Source organism: Protopterus annectens, chromosome 9.part0 (genome assembly GCF_019279795.1).
Source record: "Protopterus annectens isolate FY-2018-M chromosome 9.part0, PAN1.0, whole genome shotgun sequence".
Lineage (NCBI taxonomy): Eukaryota > Metazoa > Chordata > Ceratodontiformes > Protopteridae > Protopterus > Protopterus annectens.
In genome coordinates, this window is record NC_056743.1 from 673,937,446 (window position 1) to 673,959,701 (window position 22,256).

General features: G+C 44.4%; 1 protein-coding gene across 3 annotated transcripts in view; it reads right to left on the reverse strand.

Moving 5' to 3' along the window:
• The window catches only part of DDX39B (DExD-box helicase 39B), a 308,058-nt gene that overhangs the window by 205,129 nt on the left and 80,673 nt on the right, over positions 1-22,256 (reverse strand). For 2 of the 3 annotated variants that reach the window (XM_044083268.1, XM_044083267.1), the window contains exons 7-8: positions 18,829-18,960; positions 8,072-8,181 (exon numbers count right to left, since the gene is read on the reverse strand). In XM_044083268.1, the coding sequence (XP_043939203.1) occupies positions 8,072-8,181; positions 18,829-18,960 (242 nt within the window). The remainder of the gene's footprint in view (positions 1-8,071; positions 8,182-18,828; positions 18,961-22,256) is intronic. The other variant, XM_044083269.1, reaches the window with a different exon arrangement.

Consider the following 22,256-nt stretch of genomic DNA (forward strand, 5'->3'; position numbering starts at 1 on the left):
ACCCCAGAGCCCTCAGGACCAAGTCCGCAGGAGGGGCTGATTATTGTAGAAGGGCCAAAATATGAAGTTTTAGATTGCAGAGTCTGTCCACAGTCAAAGACTTTGGAATGTCTAGTGTCTACCCTGGCCCCTATGAAATCCAAGATCTGAGTAGGCTGAAGGGAGGATTTCTTGCAGTTGATCGTGATCCCTAGATGGAGGGCTAGATTTAAGAAGTAGCCCCGCCTGAACATAGTAGATGCTTGGTGGGGGCGGTTAGGAGCCAGTCGTCCAGGTAAGGAAAGACCTGTATTCCCTGAAGCCTCAGGTGGGCCCCTACAACTGCACCTTGAACACCCTGGGGGATGTCCATTAGAATGTGGTAGTACGCATACTTGAGGTCCATCGAGCACATCCAGTCGTTCTCCTGTAAAAGTGGGAGAATAGCTTGAATAGTGACCATCCGGAACCTTTCCTTGACGACTGACAGGTTCAGTGTGGACAGGTCGAGAATCGGCCGCAAGTCCCCCTGTCTTTTTTGGCACCAAAAAAGAACCTGGAGTAAAAGCCTGATCCGGATTGCCCGAGGGGGATGTGCTGGATGGCTCTTTCTTAGCAGCTTTTATTTCGAAGGCTACTACCTCCCTCTGATTTTGTGGAACATCGGGGAGGCTCCCCGACTGGGGGGGGGGGGGTAGTTGCTGGTGGTAGGAATAGAATAGCATCTGGATATGATTCAGAGCACCCAGCGATCTGTCGTGATGGACTCCCAATGTGTTAGGTGCTGCGAGAAGCGCACCCCCCCCCCCAAAGGGCTGCTGCGCGGGTCAAATCGGAAAAAGGTTCCCTAGACCCAAAATTCTATGGCCCCCTCCCTCTGGGCCGGCGTCCACCTTGTCCTCTGCCTCTGAAGGAGGAAGGATCCAGAGCATAACGGGACTGTTGAGCTTTCTGGAACCACATCTTTTGTCCTCTTTGGTTCCTGGAGAAAGACCTCCGAGGAGCAGAGAAGTGGATCCCGACGGCAGACGTCTTAGTCTTTCTCGCTCTGGAGAAGTGCATCGTAGACGGTTTTGCCAACTGATTAGATCCTGCTGGAGCCGAATTACATGTGCCATATAGTTCAGTGACCTTACAGAGAAAGTCGCTGAAGCGAACATCCACTTCCTGAGGCGGTCCATCATCCTAGACTCCTTGTCTGGAGGACGTACCGAGGAACTCTCCTGTGCCAATTCCTTTTTAGTGGCAGCCACCACCACCATGGCATCCACTGGGCACCCTTGCTCCAAACTGTTCTGTCTGTTGGGGGGGGCTGAGGATCCTGTCTGGTCTCTTGGGTATTAGCTCGACAGTGTCCGCTGGCTCCTTCCATGCCCTGGTAGTTATGAGGTCCACCAGGGGGTCAGTGGGAGGGCACACCCAAGAGGTAGATGGGCTTGCGTCAAATGCCTCCAGAAACAGACTCAGAGGAAGGTTTTTGGGCATACCACCCCCCTCTAATGCACATTTCCATAATGTCTCCAAAGGAGACTTCCTTGGGGGGGGGTGGGTGACTTTGGGGAATCTTCCCCTTCCTCTAAGTCCGTGCCTTCTGTAAGGGACTCTGGTGAGTCCCAGTGCCTCCTCTTGCACTTTTGTTTGGGACCTCTCAGGGGGGGGGGGGGTCCAAAGAGGCCTCACCCACAATGTCTTGTTCCTCTGCAGGAACCATCTGGGACGTAGGCGCAGGCTGTCCTTGGGGCCGGATAATGGAAGAAAGGCCCATCTGAGAGGGAATGGCGGGTGGATCCGTAGCAAGAGCCTGGGGCCTCGAATCCCTCGAAAGGACCCTCTCCACGACGTCAAACGCAGAGGGTGAACTGCTCTCCCTAGGATCCGAAAGCAGTCCCCTCGGATCCAGCATGCGGATCGGAGCCAGAGACTATCCTATCCGAAAGAGTAGTGTGCTCCTACCTCAAAGGAGCCAAAGGCCCACTAACCCCTCCGGATCAGATGCCCAACTCACGGCCTGAGAGCTTGGATCTGACAGACACGAGGGTATAGTCGGCACCAAAGTAGGAAACACTGCCGGCGCCACCCCAGCTCCAAAGCTAGTCGGATCGGTCTGCTCCAAAACCAGATAGCGGGTCAGAGAAGGGGCAATGGGGTGGATCGAGCCCCCCCTCGGAGGGGGAGGCAAGAGCACTCCCATCTGCAGCTGGGCCTGAAAAAAAAAAAATCGACGTATCATCTGGTCCATGTCTGCGAACAGACTCCTGGTTGATCTAGATGAGGCCACAGAGGCCAGCCAGGAAGGCCGCCTAGATGACCGGGTCTCCTCCTCCGGCTCCAGTGAGAAACGAAGAACGAAGCCAGGAGGGGGAAGACATGGGGACCATGAGGGGAGATGCAAGCTGCTTAGAGGGGCCGAAAGAGCCGACAGACCGCCTCTTGTGGCTACGGTGCCTATCTTTCTCTCGCTCCTTCCTATCCTTTCTGCCGTCCCTATCCTCCTGGACCAAAGAGGGAGGCAGAGTCCCGGCCAGGGGATCAGAGGCGGCAGGTGGAGCAGCCGCGGCTGGCGCCACAGAGGAGGAAGACTAAGCGGAATCAGGGGGCAAAAGGCCCGCAAGGATCAACTTCGTCCTCCTATCCCTCAAAACCCTGGGGTTGAAGGCTGCACAAATAGTGCAGCCCGAAGAAAGGTGACCACCACCCAGGCAAATAATGCACAGAGTGTGGCCATCCGCTGGGGACAGCTTATGGCCACACTCTGAGCATTTCGAAAACATAGGTTTTGGGCCTTCAGACATTTTAAAGAAAGAACAGGTCCACACATCTTCTAGAAGCATTTTTCACCAGAAGCAGCTTTTTTTTTTTTTTTTTTTACCTTTCCTCCTCCAAAAGGAGGAATTTTCTACAGTTCTGGATTTTCTACAGTTCTGGTGGGATGAAAGATTTAAGGAGGGTGAAGGCTTTGAAATTTTTTGTAGCTGGAGAAACTTCACTTTTCCCCCTAGGTTAGTCACTACCAGTTTTGAAACTGGGACAGACTCCTTCCTAAAATTTTATTTAGGAAAGGGGAGTTAAGTAAGAGCCAGCAAAAAAATTACAACCATTGTACCATCTCATCTCTGCGAGCTTTAAGGCTTTCCACAAATTTACTCCAGATTCATTTTCATTAGAGAGGACCATCTGTGTGTAGTTTTTACTGTAGCTTAGAATCAGGTACAAAGCAAAGTTAAACATTTCTCCTTTCTTCACTGGTGTTACTTGGAAAAGACATGGAGGAACAATCCTAGGGGCATTCAACAGCTGGCTTTTACCATGCAGAGGTTTGCTGCTAAAAACAAAAACATATCTATGAAGACCGTCCCTGTTGCTGCACTCCTGCAGACAGCACAGGTTCACTGATACATTAGGCTTAAAGGCCCTGGTGATAACCTAACTGCAATCCAACCCTACTGTGTGCCTATGTATCATGGACATTCATTTGGAGGGGGTATGTTAGCTAACAAGTTCCTAGAGGTTGTGTGGCAGGGCATTACTGTCTACCTCCATCGAAACATTGGGGCCAGACCCAGGGTGAATTTTCAATTTCCCATTAATGTTACTTGAATAGGGTTAGGGATGGACTCTGCTTCACATGGATGGGGAAGCAGTTCCAGAGCATGGGGACCCTTTGAGACTCATCTGTCCTACCAACATCTTATGTCACGAGCAAAACTTCAATCCTTGGATCTAAAGCTCTATTCTCTTAAGCAAATGTTCAAAAGGCCCAGAGTTGGATCAGAGGTTGCCTTGTATGCCAGGCATAAATCACATCAGTATCGCGCAACAGAGCTTTAAGAGGATCCGCAATACTCCAGATTTTCTTGTAAGGAACCTTTGTTGAATGTTCCAACTGTTGTGTATGCCTGGTCAAGTACATGCTGAGGGGGGCATAAGGGTCTGAAACGGCCAAATCAGACACTTCAATCAGAATGTCATGCTTGCTTACAAAGCTAAGCAACAAATTCTTACTACCTTGGCACAGGTTGGTTAAAGGCCAGATTCTGGTCTGCATATGTTCCCAGATCCCAGACTACCAGGTCAAATTAGCCTGGGTGGCAGTTCCAAAAAAAGCACCAAGATGCTGCTTGAACTACATTAAGTACACAATCTTCAGAAGACAGTTCAACATACCTTTCAGATTCTGATACCAATCAGAACTTGAAATGCTCCCTCAGAATTTAACAGATTCCCAAAATCCTTCAAGTGGACAGCAAGATTCTTACCCGCATCACAACCAGACAGCAAAATCTGCAAATACTCAAGTCTTCTCATCTTTTGGCTGTGGGAGCCAAATACAGACTTCAGTGTTATGCCTCAAGACGGATTCTATGCCATGCAGCCACTTCCTTCCTTAGGAAGCATCTGCAGTTGAGTGATGGCTTTGACATCAGGAAGGCAAGACATGTGGCCTTAAAGGAGCATGCTCAGGCAGACACCCTAGTACTAGCACGACAGGGGTATTTCTGCACACAGGGCCTACAAACTTAACAGGCCCAGTGATAATAGATGCATGTCAGGAACAGCTAATTAGGATTCCAAAAAAGTGCATGTTCACCTGCTGTGATTAGCAAGTCATGTGACAAGTTTGAGAAACTTCAGTTTGCAACTGACCTTTGTGGAGTTCAGAGCACCATTTCTTTGTACATTGCTTAAACCTAACTTGAGGTGGGGGGGGGGGGGTCAGAGGAACATCTGCTAAAAATGCACTAATTGCAGCTATGAAACATTTACCTTTTAGAAATGCAGCTATGAAACATTTACCTTTTAGAAATGCAGCTATGAAACATTTACCTTTTAGAAATGTTTTTGAAATTACAGAAATTTTATTCAGTGGAAACACTGCTACGCACCCTACTGGAATGTTTTTGGTAGAAACCAATTGTGTTCTAGTTTGGTCCAGAATTCTTTAACAGTGGGGGACAAAGGTCCAAAAGCAGGGATACATTTTAATTCACTCAAATTCAAAGTGGAGAACAAGTTTTTGCATAAACATTCATTTTCTGAACAGCTATGCTGGCATTATCTACAGATTGTAACCCATTCACGACAGTGAATTTCTACCGGAAAAAAGTTGGGCAAAATGAGGCATATACGCTGAGGCATTCTGCAAATCAAAAACAGTTGAGTCCTATGCAGTACATACCTTTACTTACTACTGTGACTGACACAGCTATTCCAGAAAATTCAAACTGTAAAGACAACCAGGTGGTATGTTGACTACATCATGCATTTTAATGTGAACTTAGACCCAAGCCCACTAACATAGTTTCAGGTCAAACCTGCTTCAAAATTAAAGAAAAGCAAATTCCCCAATTTAACACTTGCAAACAACCTTATTTAGAAACAGATCGCACATCAAGCTTGCCCTGTTGCAGCTGCAGTGAGGTTTTGTGACTTTTAGGGGATGGCATATCTAGTTTATAGCTTAAGAGCATCCCCACCCAGATTTTGCTTTACAGACCAGGTGACTCCCGCTAGGCTCTTTAATGGAGACCATATGACAAGGGGGATGTTTGGTAAGGACACATCCCTTTTAGCAAGGGCCATGTGGACGTTTACATCAGAGTTACTACCAAGTCAAGCAAATGGGACCCTGGTTTAGTGTCAAATGGAGGACAGCACACTCACATGCATTTGTCCAATTTTGGTACTGCACGATGGGTAACCAAAGTAAATGGGGTGAAGTAGAACTCACAGCATTCTGATCTTAGGAACGTGCTACCTGTTGAGCTACTGAGACCACCTGTACATGTATAACACACACAAAGACACACACATTTATATATAACAAATATACAATCATCATATAAATGGCACAGCCTCCACAAGAGCTGAATGCTACACTTGAGTTGCTAAAAATAAACTTGTTTACCAATCATTAGGGATAATGCACTGCTTGCAAGGGCAGCTAATACTTCCAAGAAAAAGTGTTGTAGGTGAGTAAACTTTTAAATGGATGCTGTGCAGAATACAAGGGTGGTGACAGAGCACACTAGCCCATGAAACTAGGGGATTCAAAGGGAGGGCAAACAAGGCACAGGTGAGAAACAGCTTCAACCACAAGTTGAAAAAAGCAGATTAAACTGTTCTGCTGTGCAGCAAGCCACCAACCCTACCCAACACTCTACAAGGCTGTGCAAGGTGGGAGGGAGGAGATGAGTGGAGTTACAGTGAGAAGCAAACTATGCTCCCCAAATAGAAATGGGTCCGAAAATTAAAATAGTAAGGAAAGGGATTTATAAAAGCTGAAAATAAAAAAAAGTGTGCATTACCTGGCTGGTTCTACTAGTCCTTTTTCCCAGCCAGCTGCTCCTAGGCCAAATCATGTACTTCAGCTAAAGCCAAAGATAAAACAAACTATACAGTGAAAGCCAGAAAATTGTTTACAGTCTTGCCTGTCCCTACAAAGCTGCAGCAGCTCTAAAAAAACTGAGAATAAACCAGTAAAGAATGTGGGACTACCAAAATGCTTAATGGGACCTGTGGTGTCCAGAAGTAGAAAAGTTTGAAGACCTGATATGCCACAGACACTGTAGGGCTAGAAGTGGTAAAAGGTGTATGCATATATATAGGGTGGGACTGTAAAGGATTACCTCCATCCAAGGATGCCTATGGAGTATTTATCTGGGTGGTGAAAGGATTTAACTTGGTACCAAAAGCACAGTACACATTACAGGGTTTCAAGGACACCTGTAACAAAGAGGGGTCTTGCCGAAACGCTGATAACTAATAACTTTGTTGTGTTGTGTATATGTCTGTGTGTACAAGCATTCTAAAAACAAGACATTACTGCTCCTAGTGTGTGTACAGATCGTGAACATGCTCTTACAAGATAATCCTGTGTGTGCTGTTCATCTAACAAAAGCACTTTTTGGAATAAAAAAGTGAACAGCATTCTGGGATAGGAGAAACAAGTCAGCTTAACAACTTCCGCCTTAAAATGCAATTAGGCATCCTCTGTAAAAGACTGCAGATGCACACAGTCAAATGGAAAGAGGGGGACAGCAGAGCAGTTTATTCATGTGCAAACTGAAAATCAAAGCAGACTGTTCTAAATTGCATTCCAAAAAAATACCCTTTATAACCGTAACATGCTCCCCTCCCAATGATTCACATGAGTGCACATCTTCTGCAGATTAAAGGAAGAAATGCTAGAAAAGAGTTGCTGAAGATAAAACTTCTTTGGGTCAGCAGAGTCAATTGCCCATCAGTAAAAGGGAGAAAGGCCTAGAGTACTTTCAGAGAGAGAGAGACAGATAGAGGCAGTTTTAAAGGTTACACTTCAGTTAATCCAGTCTAGAAGATCCCATGCATTATGTGGAAACGTGAAGGCTGCTTCAGTTTCACTATCACACAAGCACAAAGTACAGCACAAGTCCATAACTTGTCCGATTTTACCTAAAATAAGAAAATCTTACATTCCATACTTTGCAGAACACCCCAATATTTTGCCTCATTTTTATATTTTCTATCAATCGTAAAACTTCAATTTTCTAGTAATCACTGGACTACAGTTGGGACACTAAAGCTGGATTATACTTCATTTTACCCAGAAAATGTATGCCTATGCAAAACCTGCTTCATTAATAAATGGACATTGTACTCAGCCCATGTAAGATAAATGATAAATAGAAATTTACTTATAAGACACACTCGGTAGTGCAGGAAGCTCCAACTTCGCATCAAAAGGACAAAAGTGATTATGCAAAACCCCCATGTGCTGCCCTTATAAGTCTGTGGAGAGCCAGAGTTTGCAAGCAGAAAAACACAATATATCCAGTAAATTGGATTTGCAGTGCAGGAAGCCAAACAGATTGAAGGTATGCAAAAAATGGTTACACGTCATCTTTAAATACACACCGTATGGAACTAAACATTTGACAACTGTGTTGCAATGGTGTACTGCAAACAATGCATCACTATCTTACTCAACCAATATCAATCCTGCAATAATGCCTGATCTGGCAATACACAACTGCGCACAGACAAATAGGCAATTCCATCACGCAAACCTGGCAGGCAGACAAAAAAAAAGTGCTGGGGCACAGCCACATCTCACCTCTCTTCTTGGGGCATGCCTCTGTGAATTGCAATGGCTGGGAAATTTTGCTCCACTAACAACTGTGCCAGGGCAATGCACCTCTGAACAGATTTGACGAATATAACCACCTGAACAGGGTGAAAGCAAAGTTAAAAATCACAAGGTGCAACATGCAAGTTATTAATGAGTATGAATGCATATAATCCCCATTTTTTTAGGGGCAGTGTAGCAACTAAGTTAACTGTTTACGCTCTCAAATTTTTGATGCATCTTGAAATGAACTCAGAATAAATGCTCCATTAGAACTCTGCAGTACCAAAAATTATATATACTACAGATAAAACATTGTACATACACATTTAAATTTAACTTTCATGCAAAAAACTAGTCATGCAAATGCTATAAAGATGGATCCCTTAAATATAGTCTATCCAATATGACAGATGGGTCCCAGAGCTTAGTCAGATTTGACCTGGCAACAGGAAAGCTTCAGCCTTCAAGCTCATCCCCATCATGCCCCAGTACCTCAGTTTGATGCCAAAAAGAAAAAGGAGAGAAGGCAATAATTTGTATGCAATTAGAAGATCCTTCAGGTCTTACAAAACTAAGCCAAAGCCCTTGATGCAACAGCTAATTTGCAGCACTTACCAGAGATATGCAATTTAGTCCATGCAGCTGCTGCAGAAATCACAAATTTATGAAGAATGCTGCTAAAGTGGCAAGAGACCAACTTCGGACACAGAACTGCAAGGGGACAAGTGATTGGTCTTGGCTCTATGAAGGTTAAGATAGGTTGTCTATGAACATACAAGTAGGCAGAATACATTAACCCTTACTGGCACGATTTGGGGAAGAGACTGTGTAAATTAATCCATTTACATGTTTGACTCTTTGGGAAGAGAGAAGTAGAGACACTAACCTTGTAGAAAACTGAACAGGGTACTGAAGACAGACCCCACAGTTTGGAAACTCCTCGCAGAACAGTCAGGTAATAGAAGAAACTTCCAACAGTATTGTAGACACCAGAGTGAAAAAGTTCCAAAGCCTCCAAATACAAAACAGAAAATCAAAAGGAGTCACAATGTCTTGGGGGAGATGTCCCGATGAGGCTTTCCCACTCTGTAATACTGTGTGTGGGGGAGTCCTCCTGTGAAGCAACTACCAGAAAAGGGATGGTTTACTGCCCATTAGTCAGATGTCCTGGTGAGGCTTCCCAGTTAGGGAAAGATCCTGTCCGAGATCCAAGATCCAGTAGGGTTCACAAATACAAGGCCTGAAGGGGAAACCAGATTTGCCTGGTCAAAGGAGAGCAATGAGGATCATGGCTACTTTGGCCTTACTGCCACCTGTAAAAATATGGCAAAAAGGGGTACAGGGGTAAGTATATAGCAGCTCAAGAGGCCATTGCTTGAACCACAGCATTTCTTGGGGACTATCTTTTTGGAAGTATCATGGCAAAATGAGATAAGGAAGCAAACAGATAGCAAAGACTGCACCAGCAGTTAGTTTACTGCACAAACGAAACCAATCATGAAACATTAGGAATGACTTGCTTAGCCCATCAGCAAAGCAAACAAGACTTTGGAATGTGCATTTTGACTTGAAAATTGTGTGAAGTCCTTACTAATTTCTCAACTGCCCATTTACATAGAAATCACTCCCACAGGAATAGTCCTAGAGTTGCTGTAATGCTAGAACTACCTGCATCTCCAAGACATGTGAAGGCTGGCCTCTTCTGTACTAGAGGAGGCATGGATAACCAAATACCAAAGGTGACATCAGAGAAGAACTGCCTCCAGGCATGTACACAGTGTATCCTGCCACCACCAACTTTTGATGCAAAGACTGGTTATGATAATCAGTGCTGATAAGGGCTGGTAAAGCCCAGACCACTATCAGCCACTACAGAAAGTGCATATAAAAAGCCAAATGTATGACTGGAATAGACAAAGCCAGTCCTAGGTAAGCACAGCTGTAGGAGAGGTGAAAAGGAGTTTGGACAGCTCCAACATTTAACACCAGTCTGCAGGAAGCAATACTACTGACACTGTAGTGTCCAGACTACAGCCAATGAACTGTTTGTACTTGCTGAAAACTGGATTATGATGGTTTATGACAATGCCCAAGCACAGAGCTGGAGCAAGTAGTTCCCCAACTATTGTCAGGCAACTAGGAGCAGATTCACTGAAGTCGCAAAGGGAGCATCTAACTGCCAAGCAGTTGAACATCCAGGGAACTATGGAGAGATCAAAGGGCAGAGCTTCGAACTGAAATAACTGGCACAAGCAAAGGAAGTCGAGCCTTGCTGGCTATTTAGATGTAGAGCACATCGTCTTTTGGCCAAAGACATGGCAAAACAGACTGCACTGACCACCCTGAACCTTTTTTCACAAAGTTTAGGTGACTGAGGTATAAAACTGGCCCAAGGACCTTTTCTTCAGAATCAAGAATTTACAGTAAATTCTAGACCCTGTATGATCTAGTGGGACCTCTTGCATGCTTCCCACCCCCCCAGATTAAAAATCCGGATTCAAAAAGTAATCCCCCCCCCCCCCGGCATCAGGAAACAGCAGACAATTTCAAGGATGAGTGGGAAAAGGGAATTTTACAGCCTCTGGAAAGTTTACCTCACCCATTTGTTTTACATTATGGCCATCCATGTGGAAGAGGAAAGAAATGCTACCCAAAAATGCCTCTAGAGGGGAGCAGACAGCTTTAAGATGATGTAGCTGCCTTTGAGACTCGTACAAAGTTCAATGGGGATGCTTCTGAAACTGGCACAAGGAATCCTTGGTTCTACAAACCTCTTTGGTCTTGTGGTAAAGGGGCTACCTCTAAAGTGGAGAAGCATGTTAGAAGTCACGATGGCCAACACTTAGACTTAAGCCAGAGTGCCGTTGGCCTCTGTTCCCACTATAACATCTTTGAAGTATCTGAAATCTCACCAACAAAAAAAAGTTGCCATCCTGTTCATAATTTGCATTTTCAGTCATGAACAAAAAAGTATGAACCATCAAAGGAGGCATTTGCAAAGGGCACCTTAAATCAGTCTAAGTCCCATAAACGTGACCAGACCCATGTCTTAGACACCTACCTCAGCAACTCTAGCTTCTCTCATCTGCACAGAGCAGGAGATACATGAATGAGTTGGTTAAATTTATTGTTCTCAAGAAAGTCTCCAGCCATTTCCTAGAATCAAATGCCAGTCTTCTCCGTGACAAGCGACTGTTGTACCACCTCTAAACTATTCATGCTGGTGACAGTTCAGAGCACAAAGTGCAAAAGTGCCCAAAGCATACTCCTTTCCCTGAACAGTCCATGGCCCCGGATTATGTGGAACAAAACAGCTATATACTCATCAACTTTTTAGTACCTGCAGCCACAATGGAGTCCACCAGTGGACCTTTGGCCCATGCTATATGTCCTTGAGGGACTAAATTTCATCCGGCTTCTGACGAACCAACTCACAAATCAGGCTCCTACCATTATTTCTTAACTGATGGATCAAGTACTCAAGTAGAGGTTGTCAAGCCACAGGCATTATGGAGAACCTCCTTATCCTGGTTTGAGAGGGTTCTGTGGGCTACAGTTCTCTGGAGAAAAGCTCATGGATCTCAAAAGTAAAGCTCTTAAGAGGAGCTGGAACCTTCTGAGTCAGTGTCAGAGACGACCCAATGGAAAGCTGACGTGCCTTTTACAAATTGTGGTGGAACATGGGTTTGACAAGACCTTTATGACTTCACACTCTGCTCACACCCATGAATGAATGCATGCCAAGGCACAGATAAGAGCAGGAGTTAGGGGGTGGAAAGATCCAGTGGAAGGGTTTCAAACCTAAAAGCCATACCAGCCTCAACCAGATCTGACGGGCTCATAACCAACTCCATCACACCTTGAAATGGAGAGAGGAGACCGTTCTGAGGAGGAACTGGTACCCAATACTCAAGGCAAATATCCCCAACAGATCAGCACTTTTTGGAGCTTTCTCAGGTGGCTTAAGACTCTGCGTTCAACAGACTACTACCTCAAAAAGTACAGTTGTGTACCTACCATAAATGTAGATGCTATAGTGTTCACCCTGCTGCAGTCATCACACTTGGGATTATCCTGTCGTCAGGCGGTCCCGCAGTCGGCCAGAATTCCAAAGTCTTGGTCCGGCGTCAGTTGCTGTCGCCTATTCCCTGATGTCAGTGCACCAGGGGTATATATAATGCAACAGACGCCATTTTCGTTTTTCTTGCCCCAGATGTCAGGTGCCCCCAAAAAGGTGGTCAGGAATTAGTACCAAAAGGAGTAACCACTGCACAAACAAAATCCCTTCAGCTATAAGCAAATACATCAGTAAGGCATAGAAGAGATTTAGCCAGTAGATTAGAGGGGATGGAAGGGGGTAACCTGGACTGCAGCAGGGTGAACACCAACATCTACATTTATGGTAGGTAGAAAACTGTACTATGTTCATCATGTTACCCCTGCTGCAGTCATCATACTTGGGTTGAATCCCAAAGCTAAGGAAGGGGGAGGTATCAAAGAGGGTTAGTGGAGGCTGTAAGGCCCTGCAGAACTGCAGTGGCAAAGCCTGCCCTGGACTTTGAGTAAAGAGGTAAGTGATCGTGTTTGGTAAAGGTGTGTACTGAACTCCAAGCTGCAGCTTCTAAAATTTCCTTGGTTGGTACCCCCCTGAGAAAGGCTGTAGAGGTAGCTGTTGCCCTGGTAGAATGGGATCTAATGGTAGCAGGAACTGGTTTCCCATGATGGGTATAGCAGAAATGTATGCAATGACCTATCCATTTAAAAATGGTTTGCTTTGATATGGCCTTCCCTCGAGAAGCTGTAGCATAGGATACAAAGAGCTGGTCAGATTTTCTGAAAGCCTTAGTTTTGTCCAAATAGTAACAAAGCTGCCTGTGAATGTCCAAGGAATGAAGGAGTCTCACCTTTGTTCTGTGGATTGGGGAAGAAGGTGGGTAAGTGCATGGTTCGATTTAAAGCTACACAGGAAACCAAATTAGGCATAAAGGAAGGATTAGTTCATAGAGAAACTCTGTCTTGATGAAAAATGAGGAACGGTTCCACTGCCATTAGTGCCTGTAGCTCCGAGACTCTTCTAGCTGAAGTTATTGCTAGGAGCAGGGCAGTCTTCCAGGACAGGAACTTAGATCTGCAGAGAAAGCTGGTTCAAAGGGAGGTAGCGTTAGTTTTTCCAGAACAAAATTGGAGGTCTCATGTTGGTGTAGGAGCTCTCCTGGGTGGTCTAATGTTTTTTGCCCCTCTGAGGAACTGCCTTAGAAGACTATGTGAAAATAAAGGTGGATCCGTGTTGTAGTGAGCTGAAATAGCTGAAGCATGGATTTTAATTGAGGAAAAGGAAAGTCCTTTGTGCAACATCTCAGTTAAATACTGTAGAATGTGAGGCTGAATTGTGTCCTGGCCTTTAGCTTTGTTCCAGGCACAAAACCTTTTCCATTTGTCTGAATAAGCCTTCCTGGTGCTTGGCCTCCTGGCTTCCAGAATAACATCCAGAACTGCTTGTGAAAGGGGAGCTGGTCGGATGTTTAGATTTGCCATGCAGCCAGGTTTAACGTTTTGAGCTGGCTGTTTAGAATCGGATTGCTTTGTTGTGTGAGCAAATGGGGGATTTGAGGCAATATCCATGGTGGACTGTGGGCCATATTTTTCAATAGCGGACACCAGTGCTGGCGTGGCCAGTCTGGGGCTATGAGAATCAGTCGTGGTCTCTCCTTTTTGACTTTCAAAAGAACCTTTGCGGGGAGAGGCAATGGAGGGAAGGCATACAGTCAGGTTTTTCCAACTGAGAGAGTTCACTTTCCAAGCTTGATGGTGAAATGTCCTTGTACAAAATTGTCAGTTGATAGTTTTGAAGACTGGCAAACGGGTCTATGTCTGGAAGGCCCCATTTTTGAGTCGTCATTGCAAATATTTGTGGATCTAATTTCCACTCGTGGGGATCCTTGATGTTTCTGCTGAGGTAGTCTGCCAATGTGTTCTTCTGTCCTGGCAGGAATTGAGCTTGTAACTGGACTTGGTAGGCCAGAGCGGTGTTTCATAAGGTCATTGCTTGCCTGCATAGAGGGTAAGAACGTGTACCCCCTTGTTTATGTACCACATTACTGTGGTGTTGTCTGTTTTTATTGCAAGCTGTCCTGATGCAATAGATCCTTGAAGGCTGTCAGAGCTTTCTGTACAGCTAGCATCTCTTTTTGATTTATGTGCAGATTTCTTTGATCTGCAGTCCATAGGCCTTGAATGCATTGTCCTGCCATGTGTGCCCCCCAGGCGTAGTCTGCAGTGTCTGTTGCGATAGTTTGCCTGGCTTGGGGCAAGGTGAAAGGCTGACCCTTGCTGAGGTGACATGCCTGTGACCACCATAGAAATTCCTGTTGTAGGCAGGGAATGAGAGATATCATTGTGTCCAAGCTGTGGCTGTGTTGAGACCATACGCTTTAGGTACCACTGTAATTTCCTCATATGCAGCTTTGAAAATGGTATTAGTATGCAAGATGCCATGAATCCCAAAGCCTGCAGAATTTTTCTTGCAGAAAATTGGGTCCTTGTTGCCATAGTCTTGAAATATTGTCAGTTGAAGTTGCTTGTCTGGTGTAAGATAAGCCTTCTGGGCAGTTTTATTCAAGCTGGCACCCAGGAATGTCATTTTTTGAGGGTACTAGTTTTGACTTCTTTTCGTTTACTGTGTACCCCAGGCAGTTTAGTAGATGCTTTACAAAGGCCAGATGATGTAAGAGAATGTCTTTGCATTCTGCCTGGATGAGGCAGTCGTCCAGGTATGGATATATTTGAATTCCTCTGTCTGCAGTAAGCAATTACCGGTTCCAGGCATTTTGTGAAAACTCTGGGTGCAGTAGAAAGCTAAAGGGCAGTGCAGAGAATTGGTAATGGGTTGAACCTGCAATGAAACTGAGGTATCTTCTGCAACTTTGTCTGCTAGGGACATGCAGGTATGCCTCCTTGAGGTCCAACGTTACAAGCCATGCTTCCTTGCCCAACATGGGAAGTAGCTGCTGTAGTGTTAGCATCTTGAATTTGGGTACTTGTAAGTGTTTAGAACTGAAAGGTCCAGAATTGGTCTCCAGGCATTGTCCTTTCTGGGCACTAGAAAGAGTCTTGAGTAAAATCCTTGGCCTTGCTCTCATGTCCATGAGAGCTGTAATTTGCTTTTGTGCCTCTGCACATTGATTTTGTGGCAGGTTTGGCATTCCTTCATTGGCAAGGTGTGAAAATGGAATCTGTATCCTCGTGAAATTATGTCTAGGACCCATTTGTCCTTTGTGACAATGTGCAGTTGTCTGCAAAAAAGTGCGAGTTTCCCCCCCAAGGGGGTTGCCAAGAGAGTATTGCTTGGCTGGATGAGGTGCAAGTCACCGAGTTTGCCTTCTGGTTGTTTGAGACCTGTCTTCTCCCTTCTGTGTTGTAGAGCCCCACTGGCGAGGTTTATACTGGGCTTGTGGTTGCCCTCTGCCCCTTGGGCGTCTGTATTTACCCCTCTGTGGTCTGTCAGTGGCAGGAAAGGACCAATTTTTTGTTGGCCAGTTTCTGCTGAAGCGAGGGAGTTGTACTTGTAGGAAATCTTTGTCTGCATAGATTCTGCCTCATCTTCCATTTGCTTTAAAACTTCTTCTGCTTTAACTCCAAAAAGAACATCCTGCTGTAAGGGAGCATCCAGTAGTTTTGCTTTAACATGATCAGGCAGAGTTTGTTCTTTTAACCAAGCATGCCTACGTATAACAGACCCAGTGACAGCTGCTCTGCAGGAGGCCTCCAAAGAATCAAACCCACATTGTAAGGTATGTTTGTCCACCTGCTCAGTGGCGTGCAACAGAACCTGTACTACTTTCAATTCAGATTGTTGGGGGAGAGAGGTTATTCTTTGCTTTAACTGAGAGATTAGAAATTGCTGATACTTAAGCATGTGAAATTGACAATTCAGTGCCCTCATAGCTAGTGTTGGCTGAGGTGTAAACCTTTTTCCCCCCACCTGTTTAGTGCCCTGGAATCCCTCTCAGAAGGTACTGGGTTTTTAGCCATAGAAGCCTTAGCCCCCCCTTGGGACCCTGTGAGAGTCTCTGGGTCAGCTACAGGGCTTTTGTACAGAAATGTGTGGGAACCAGGCACGCTATATTATGTCAGGCTTAGCCGGAGCAGGAGGTAGAGAGTCTGGGTTGAAACTGGATTCTAAATTGACATCATCCACAATGTCCAAAACTGGCGGGATGGCAAGTGGTCTGTGTTGGGGGAGTAAAAGAAACTCTGAGCCTTTTCTGAGTCAGAGTAGTCCTGACCTTCCCAGTGAAAATGTTCCCTCAGTTTGTAAAGTTTCCCCAAAGGAGTAGTCCTCAGGAGGAGTAGCTGAGGGAATGAGTCCTCAGCATCAGAATCTTCATAAGGAGAGGAGTAGTCTTGGTCCTCAGAGGAGTCTGAAGAAATGGACATTTACTCAGAGGATGCATAATCTTCCTCTTGCCTAGGCCTTTTGTCAGGAGGGAGCGGGGAACCCCTGAGTAAAGAAATCAAATCTTCAGCCATTTTGAGCATCTGTTTCTTGGGCATGGGGCCTTGAACAGGAGACTGAAGTGCAGTCCTTTTAGATTTAGAAGGGGTACTTGGAAAACGTTTTAATGGTGAGCGTCGGTGGTCTGAAAACTCCTTCAGAAACCGATGGCGTTTCTGTAGCACCGTCTTTTGTAGCAAAGTCGTCGGAAGGGCCTGAAGTAAAAGGTTGCGTTGGCCTGGTACATTCAGTCAAAATTTCCATAGCGATCTCGGGTTCCAGATCGGCGGTAGTCAGGGGCTGCGTCAGAGCCTCACTGAGGACCGGAGACCGGATCGGCTGAGGCCTCGGAATCTGGCTTGGGTCTGGGCTGTCTGTCCTTATCCCTGCGTTTTTTGTGCACACCGGTAGTCTGTTGCTCCGACGGCATGGTGTAGTTAAATTTCCTACCGAAGTAATGTCGTGCGAAATCAAAGCGCCTTTTAATAGTACGCTTATTAAACCTAGCACAAAAATGACAAGTAGTGACGTTGTGGTATGGGCCTAGGCAAGGTATGCAATAAGAATGAAAATCCTTATGAGGTATTTGCTTCCCACAAGAAATACAATAGTTAACTTTTTCTGACATCAGTCAGAGGCAAGAAAAGTTTCCCCAACGGGGTACTTAGCTTTATAGAAGACTTCGGTCTGAAATTCGAATTCGAAAATCTCAGGAGTCGGCCAATTGGCACTTGCTAACTGCTTCTGCTTCGGGCACCGCGCGGCAAGAAAGACTGAAGAAAATTGCGTCGGTTGCATTATATATACCCCTGGCGCACTGATGGCAGGGAAGAGGCGACTGCAACAGACGCCGGACCAAAAGACTTTGGAATTCCGGCCAACTGCGGGACCGCCTGACGACAGGATAACCCCAAGTGTGATGACTGCAGCAGGGTAACACGATTAACATCCTCAGTGTTTCAGATCAGACCCTTAGAATGCCAAACTGAAACACTGTTCAATAGACCACTACTTCAAAACCTCAGTGTTTCAGATCAGACCCTTAGAATGCCAAACTGGGCATAGCGTCTGAAAAGGGAAAGATCTCTGGGTCCAGGATCAGCACAGAAACCCCACTCTTCAGCAAAGGGGCTAGCATAAGGGATGCTACGCTAGCCCTATCCACCCTCCTGCAGTAAGTGGACGGGAGGACTCCCATCTCAACCTGCACCAAGATGAAGGCCCCCACCATGCAATCCAGACTGCCTTCTGACATGCTCTTGCAAGACACGAAAAATCTAAATTATAAAGCAGGTGGTACACAGAAGGGATCAAAGACAACTCTCGGAAGTCCTAACAGCCAGCCTGTTTTGTTGATTATCTGTTTTGACTACCTGCTCCAAATGTGGCTTAGGAGTAGACACAAAAGTACTTATTTGGGGACCTTTAGAGCTGAAGATGGCCAACTCATTGGGGTTTTCTTGAAATGGAATACTTGGATGGATGAGAATGTGACTTGTGAAATAACTGGCTTTTCTCCCTCTGGATCGAAGACAGTAATTTATTCTTACTATCCAAAGAGATTTTGGGGCCAAAGGCTTTAGATATGATAATCCTGACAATAACCAAGCAGTGTGAAAAAAAAAAAAAAAAAAAAAAAAAAAGTCAGTGCCAAGAAGGGAACGGGGTTAAAAGGAAAGACATTACAGAACAAGTCAGCAGATTAGTATCAAACTGAGAACCACTTGGTTGTAAGCAGAGAAAAAAACCTGTTCACAGTGGCTGTAAACAATCTAGAGCAGGCTTACACACTGGAGCAGGACAGTAAAGCCCTTTTGCCGGGTCAGATGAGAGTAGCTAGAGGACCCACTCAAAACAGAAGAGGCTCAGAAGTAAATCACATTTTACTTTGTCTTGCAGAAACATTCTGCATTTTCTCTTCTTAGATTGACACTTGCGCTGCTGAAATCTTTCGGGACATTTCTTTTGCTAACTACACATGCAGCTTGCTCACCACATCATTATATAAAAAGCTCTAAGCAGAAGAGTTCACCTGGTTATTTGAAATGCAAAATAAGGACATTTCTGCAAGCAGCCAGTTTCACTGTCATATACAGATTATAGACAGAGGCATCAAGCAGGTCCAATTTAAATTAAAATATCACCTGCTTTTTTCTGCAGCTGCTCATTTTTCAGAATTGGAGCTTCCCAATGCCTGGAATCCATATCTATGCTTCACTTTAAGGGTATGTAATGGACAGTCATTTACCTGGTTAAATTCAAGGACATCCAGCAGATCAAACAATTTCCGATTCTTTTCATTATCCTTCAACTTGACGTAATACTGCTGTAAGCCATGAAGAGTCAGCTTTGTTTCATCATCCACAAAGATCTCCATCGGCTGAGAAGGAAATTAGTTATTAAAGCACACACATGCACACAAACTATTCAGCATATTCTCTCAAATGGCCCATGTGACCTACATCTAGGCACTGTGTACAACAAAAACAAACTCTAGCACATTACAAGACACTGGAAAACAAAGGAAGACCTGAAAACAAATCTTAAACTGAGGTTAAGCAAGCAGAGTCTGTGCTGCTAAAGAACCTCCACAATGGGTCCTACAGATACTACACCATCAGCTTCAATTACCATCTTTCAGAGATTTGTTTGTGGCAAAACTAAAGCCTCAGCACTCAATGAAAGGCCGAAAAACTACTTTTAGACTTTTTGGTAGGATGACTGCAACACCCCCCCCCCCAAACAAAATGGAGGATCGACAATTTGCCCATGTTAATGCCTTAGGTATGTAGAAGAAAATTAAGCAATCACACCAATACTGGAAGAATGTGCAGACTCTTCAAAAGCACACCAGCTGAGAACCCAGCTGGAAAAATCAAACATTTTAGAGTTAATCTCCACCCATAAAGTATCTCAATATACAAGACTGGAAATTTAAAGACCAAGCTGGTAGAGCATGTCTGTGGATTAGAAATGGGAAAAAAGTAATGGATGTATTGAACATTGTGCAAAAGCAGAACATTAAAAACAAGCTTCAAATTAGTATCATTGCCAACTGCGATTATCAGATTCCCCTTACTGTTGAGGCTGTATATTCATCAAATGGCAGGGAAGTCATTTAAGGAAACAGTTCTTACTCTCTAAACTTGGCAGCAGGAGGCAAGTTACTACCTGTACAAGTAAGGGGCTTAAATCTCAAGGTTTTTTTTTTTTACGTACTGTGGAACCATTATATCAAATGCAGCTTTCCTTGCAATTTATCCAGTAAAAGATCCAATACAGCACTAAGGGAGAGTCTCATTTTAACAGTTCATGGATCACCATAAAAAAAGTGTTCTAAAAAAAGTTTCTCTTTAGTGAGGTGGGATAGGTGGGTCAAAAATTTAAACTTCAAAATTTGTAACACTGAATTTGGACAGCTACCAGCAGATTTTTAGACTGAACTCTGTTCACAAACCACTTCAATAACCAAAATGAAATACTATACACAAGCATCAACTTTGTCAGAGCATGGCAAACTATGTACATGAAGATTTTTGGCTTAAAATTCAGGACAAAAGCAAAGGAAATAAAATCATTTAATTGAGAACCTTAAAGCTCTGCAACTTCCAGCAGTCACCACAATAACCATACTACACTTCAATCCTGAAGGTGACAGAGGAGGGTTCATTAATGCAAGCAAGGAACAATTCACACTATAGGACCTGCTCAAAATATATGCATGCACCACACAGGGCATCCAACACAACATGCCCTTCCCTTTAATGTGAACTTCCAGAGTCACTACCCAACTGACCTACTAGCCACAGGCAGTGAGAACCACTACACTGCTGGTTTCCTTAAATTCAAATTATCACAGAAAGAGTAACCACACCTACAATATACTCCTGCACCAAGTGCCAGCAATGTGTGCCAGGTGAAGGAAGAAGCTGCTTGCACCAAACCACCACAAAAGAACCACCATATGAATTTCACATGCAACTCTGCTTGCCCACTGAAGTTGCACATCAAGTGTAGCTGAAAGTGGGTATTTTGAGGTAATGTTAAACTGTGGTGAGATGCTGTGATACCTGCAGAGTTGTAATGCTTTGACACTACACCAACACTGATTAAAAAGCTGCAGTGTTAACCTGCCTGCTTAGAGTATGCAAGTATGGGGGATGGCTTAGCTGGGAGACCGTGGTTACTGCCTTGATGCATGAGAGAGAAGCATGTTGTCTGGTTATCAGGACTTTAAGTGTACTGGAAAGAGAACGGCACCCAAAAAACATATGCTTTTCATCACATTTTGATTTTATTCTGCACTGCTAATGCCTCTATTAATGTAAATTACCACTTTCTAATTTGATGTCATATTAGAGACAAAAATAAATACTTATGATCTGGGGATCATTTACTGTATTTCTCTACCAGTAGTTCTCAGATGACACTGCTGTGACTTACTTTTCCACCATCAGTTTTAAATATTGTAGTCTTTGATGTTAATCGTTCCCCTACTCCAGAACATGCACTTTTGCAGAAATTGGTGTAGAAAAAAATGCAAAATCATATACTGGACAGAAAGATTATTATTAAAGGGAAAGGCATTTACATCTGAACACCAAGACTGAAAGCCCTGCCTTTGTTCAGACTCCAGCCTACACTATCGGAGTGATGATGCTGGCAATCTAACTGGGCATATTTAAATAGGTCACAGTTTCCTTAACAGCTCTGTTATTGGGATAAGTAACCTAAACAAATACTCTGCCACTCTTAGTAGCCGTTGACCTGGACTAAAGAAAGGCAAAAATTTATTTTTTTGTTACAGGGAAGGAAAAGCTTTTTAGAAAAAAAAGGCTTGACTTTTGGGTGGAGTTCTCTTTTAAGATACAGTACCAAGGGACTTTGGTCCAATGGACTACTCATACACACCCCCAGTCAAAAGGCTCATCTAGCAAGTACCTGGGAATAAGCCATGCTAAGAGGGTGGGGTGAAAGGGGAAATATGAAGATGCCAAAGAAAAATGTGACCAGAAGTTTGGAATGAATTCAGTTTTGCAACCAACACCGCTTCACATACAACTAAAGGGCACTGACGACAGCTTTATGAAACTTCAGACAGTATGAACATTCTTGGAGCTCATGGTCACAAAGCTGAAAGACTAGGCCTGTGGAGACCAGGCACTCGCTGTAAAACCTGGTACAAGGTGTTTAACTGCAATCCCTTTTGTTAGTTTTGGTAGGAAAATGTGCCAAATTCTACCCAGTCTTATGATGCTCTCCACTACAAACAAGCTTCTAATCTTAACAAGCAAAGCTGCAGTAACATTCTAGCCTCAACCGCCACAAAAAACAGACTGCTCAAACTGAGGATGCATGTTCTGTACACTGTCTAAACATCTAACACACTGAGAACGTAGGTTCTGGATACAGTTAATGCCTCAGTTCCTGGCTGGAGTTCCTTGCTTAGAGTGTTATAAAGATATGCAAAGTATAAGGTTCAATAAGACATGCAGTTATAAAACTTGGCAAAGCTCCAAGCTGCCACCATATGCATGTGGGGTGGGTGCATTGATGAGTGCACCCTGCAAAAAAACTGGTGCTCCTAGGATTAATGTAGTACACCTGCAGCTCACTAGCTATTCCCTGGATCACCAAGTCCATAACGTGACTGAGCAGATACTTAAGACAAATTGA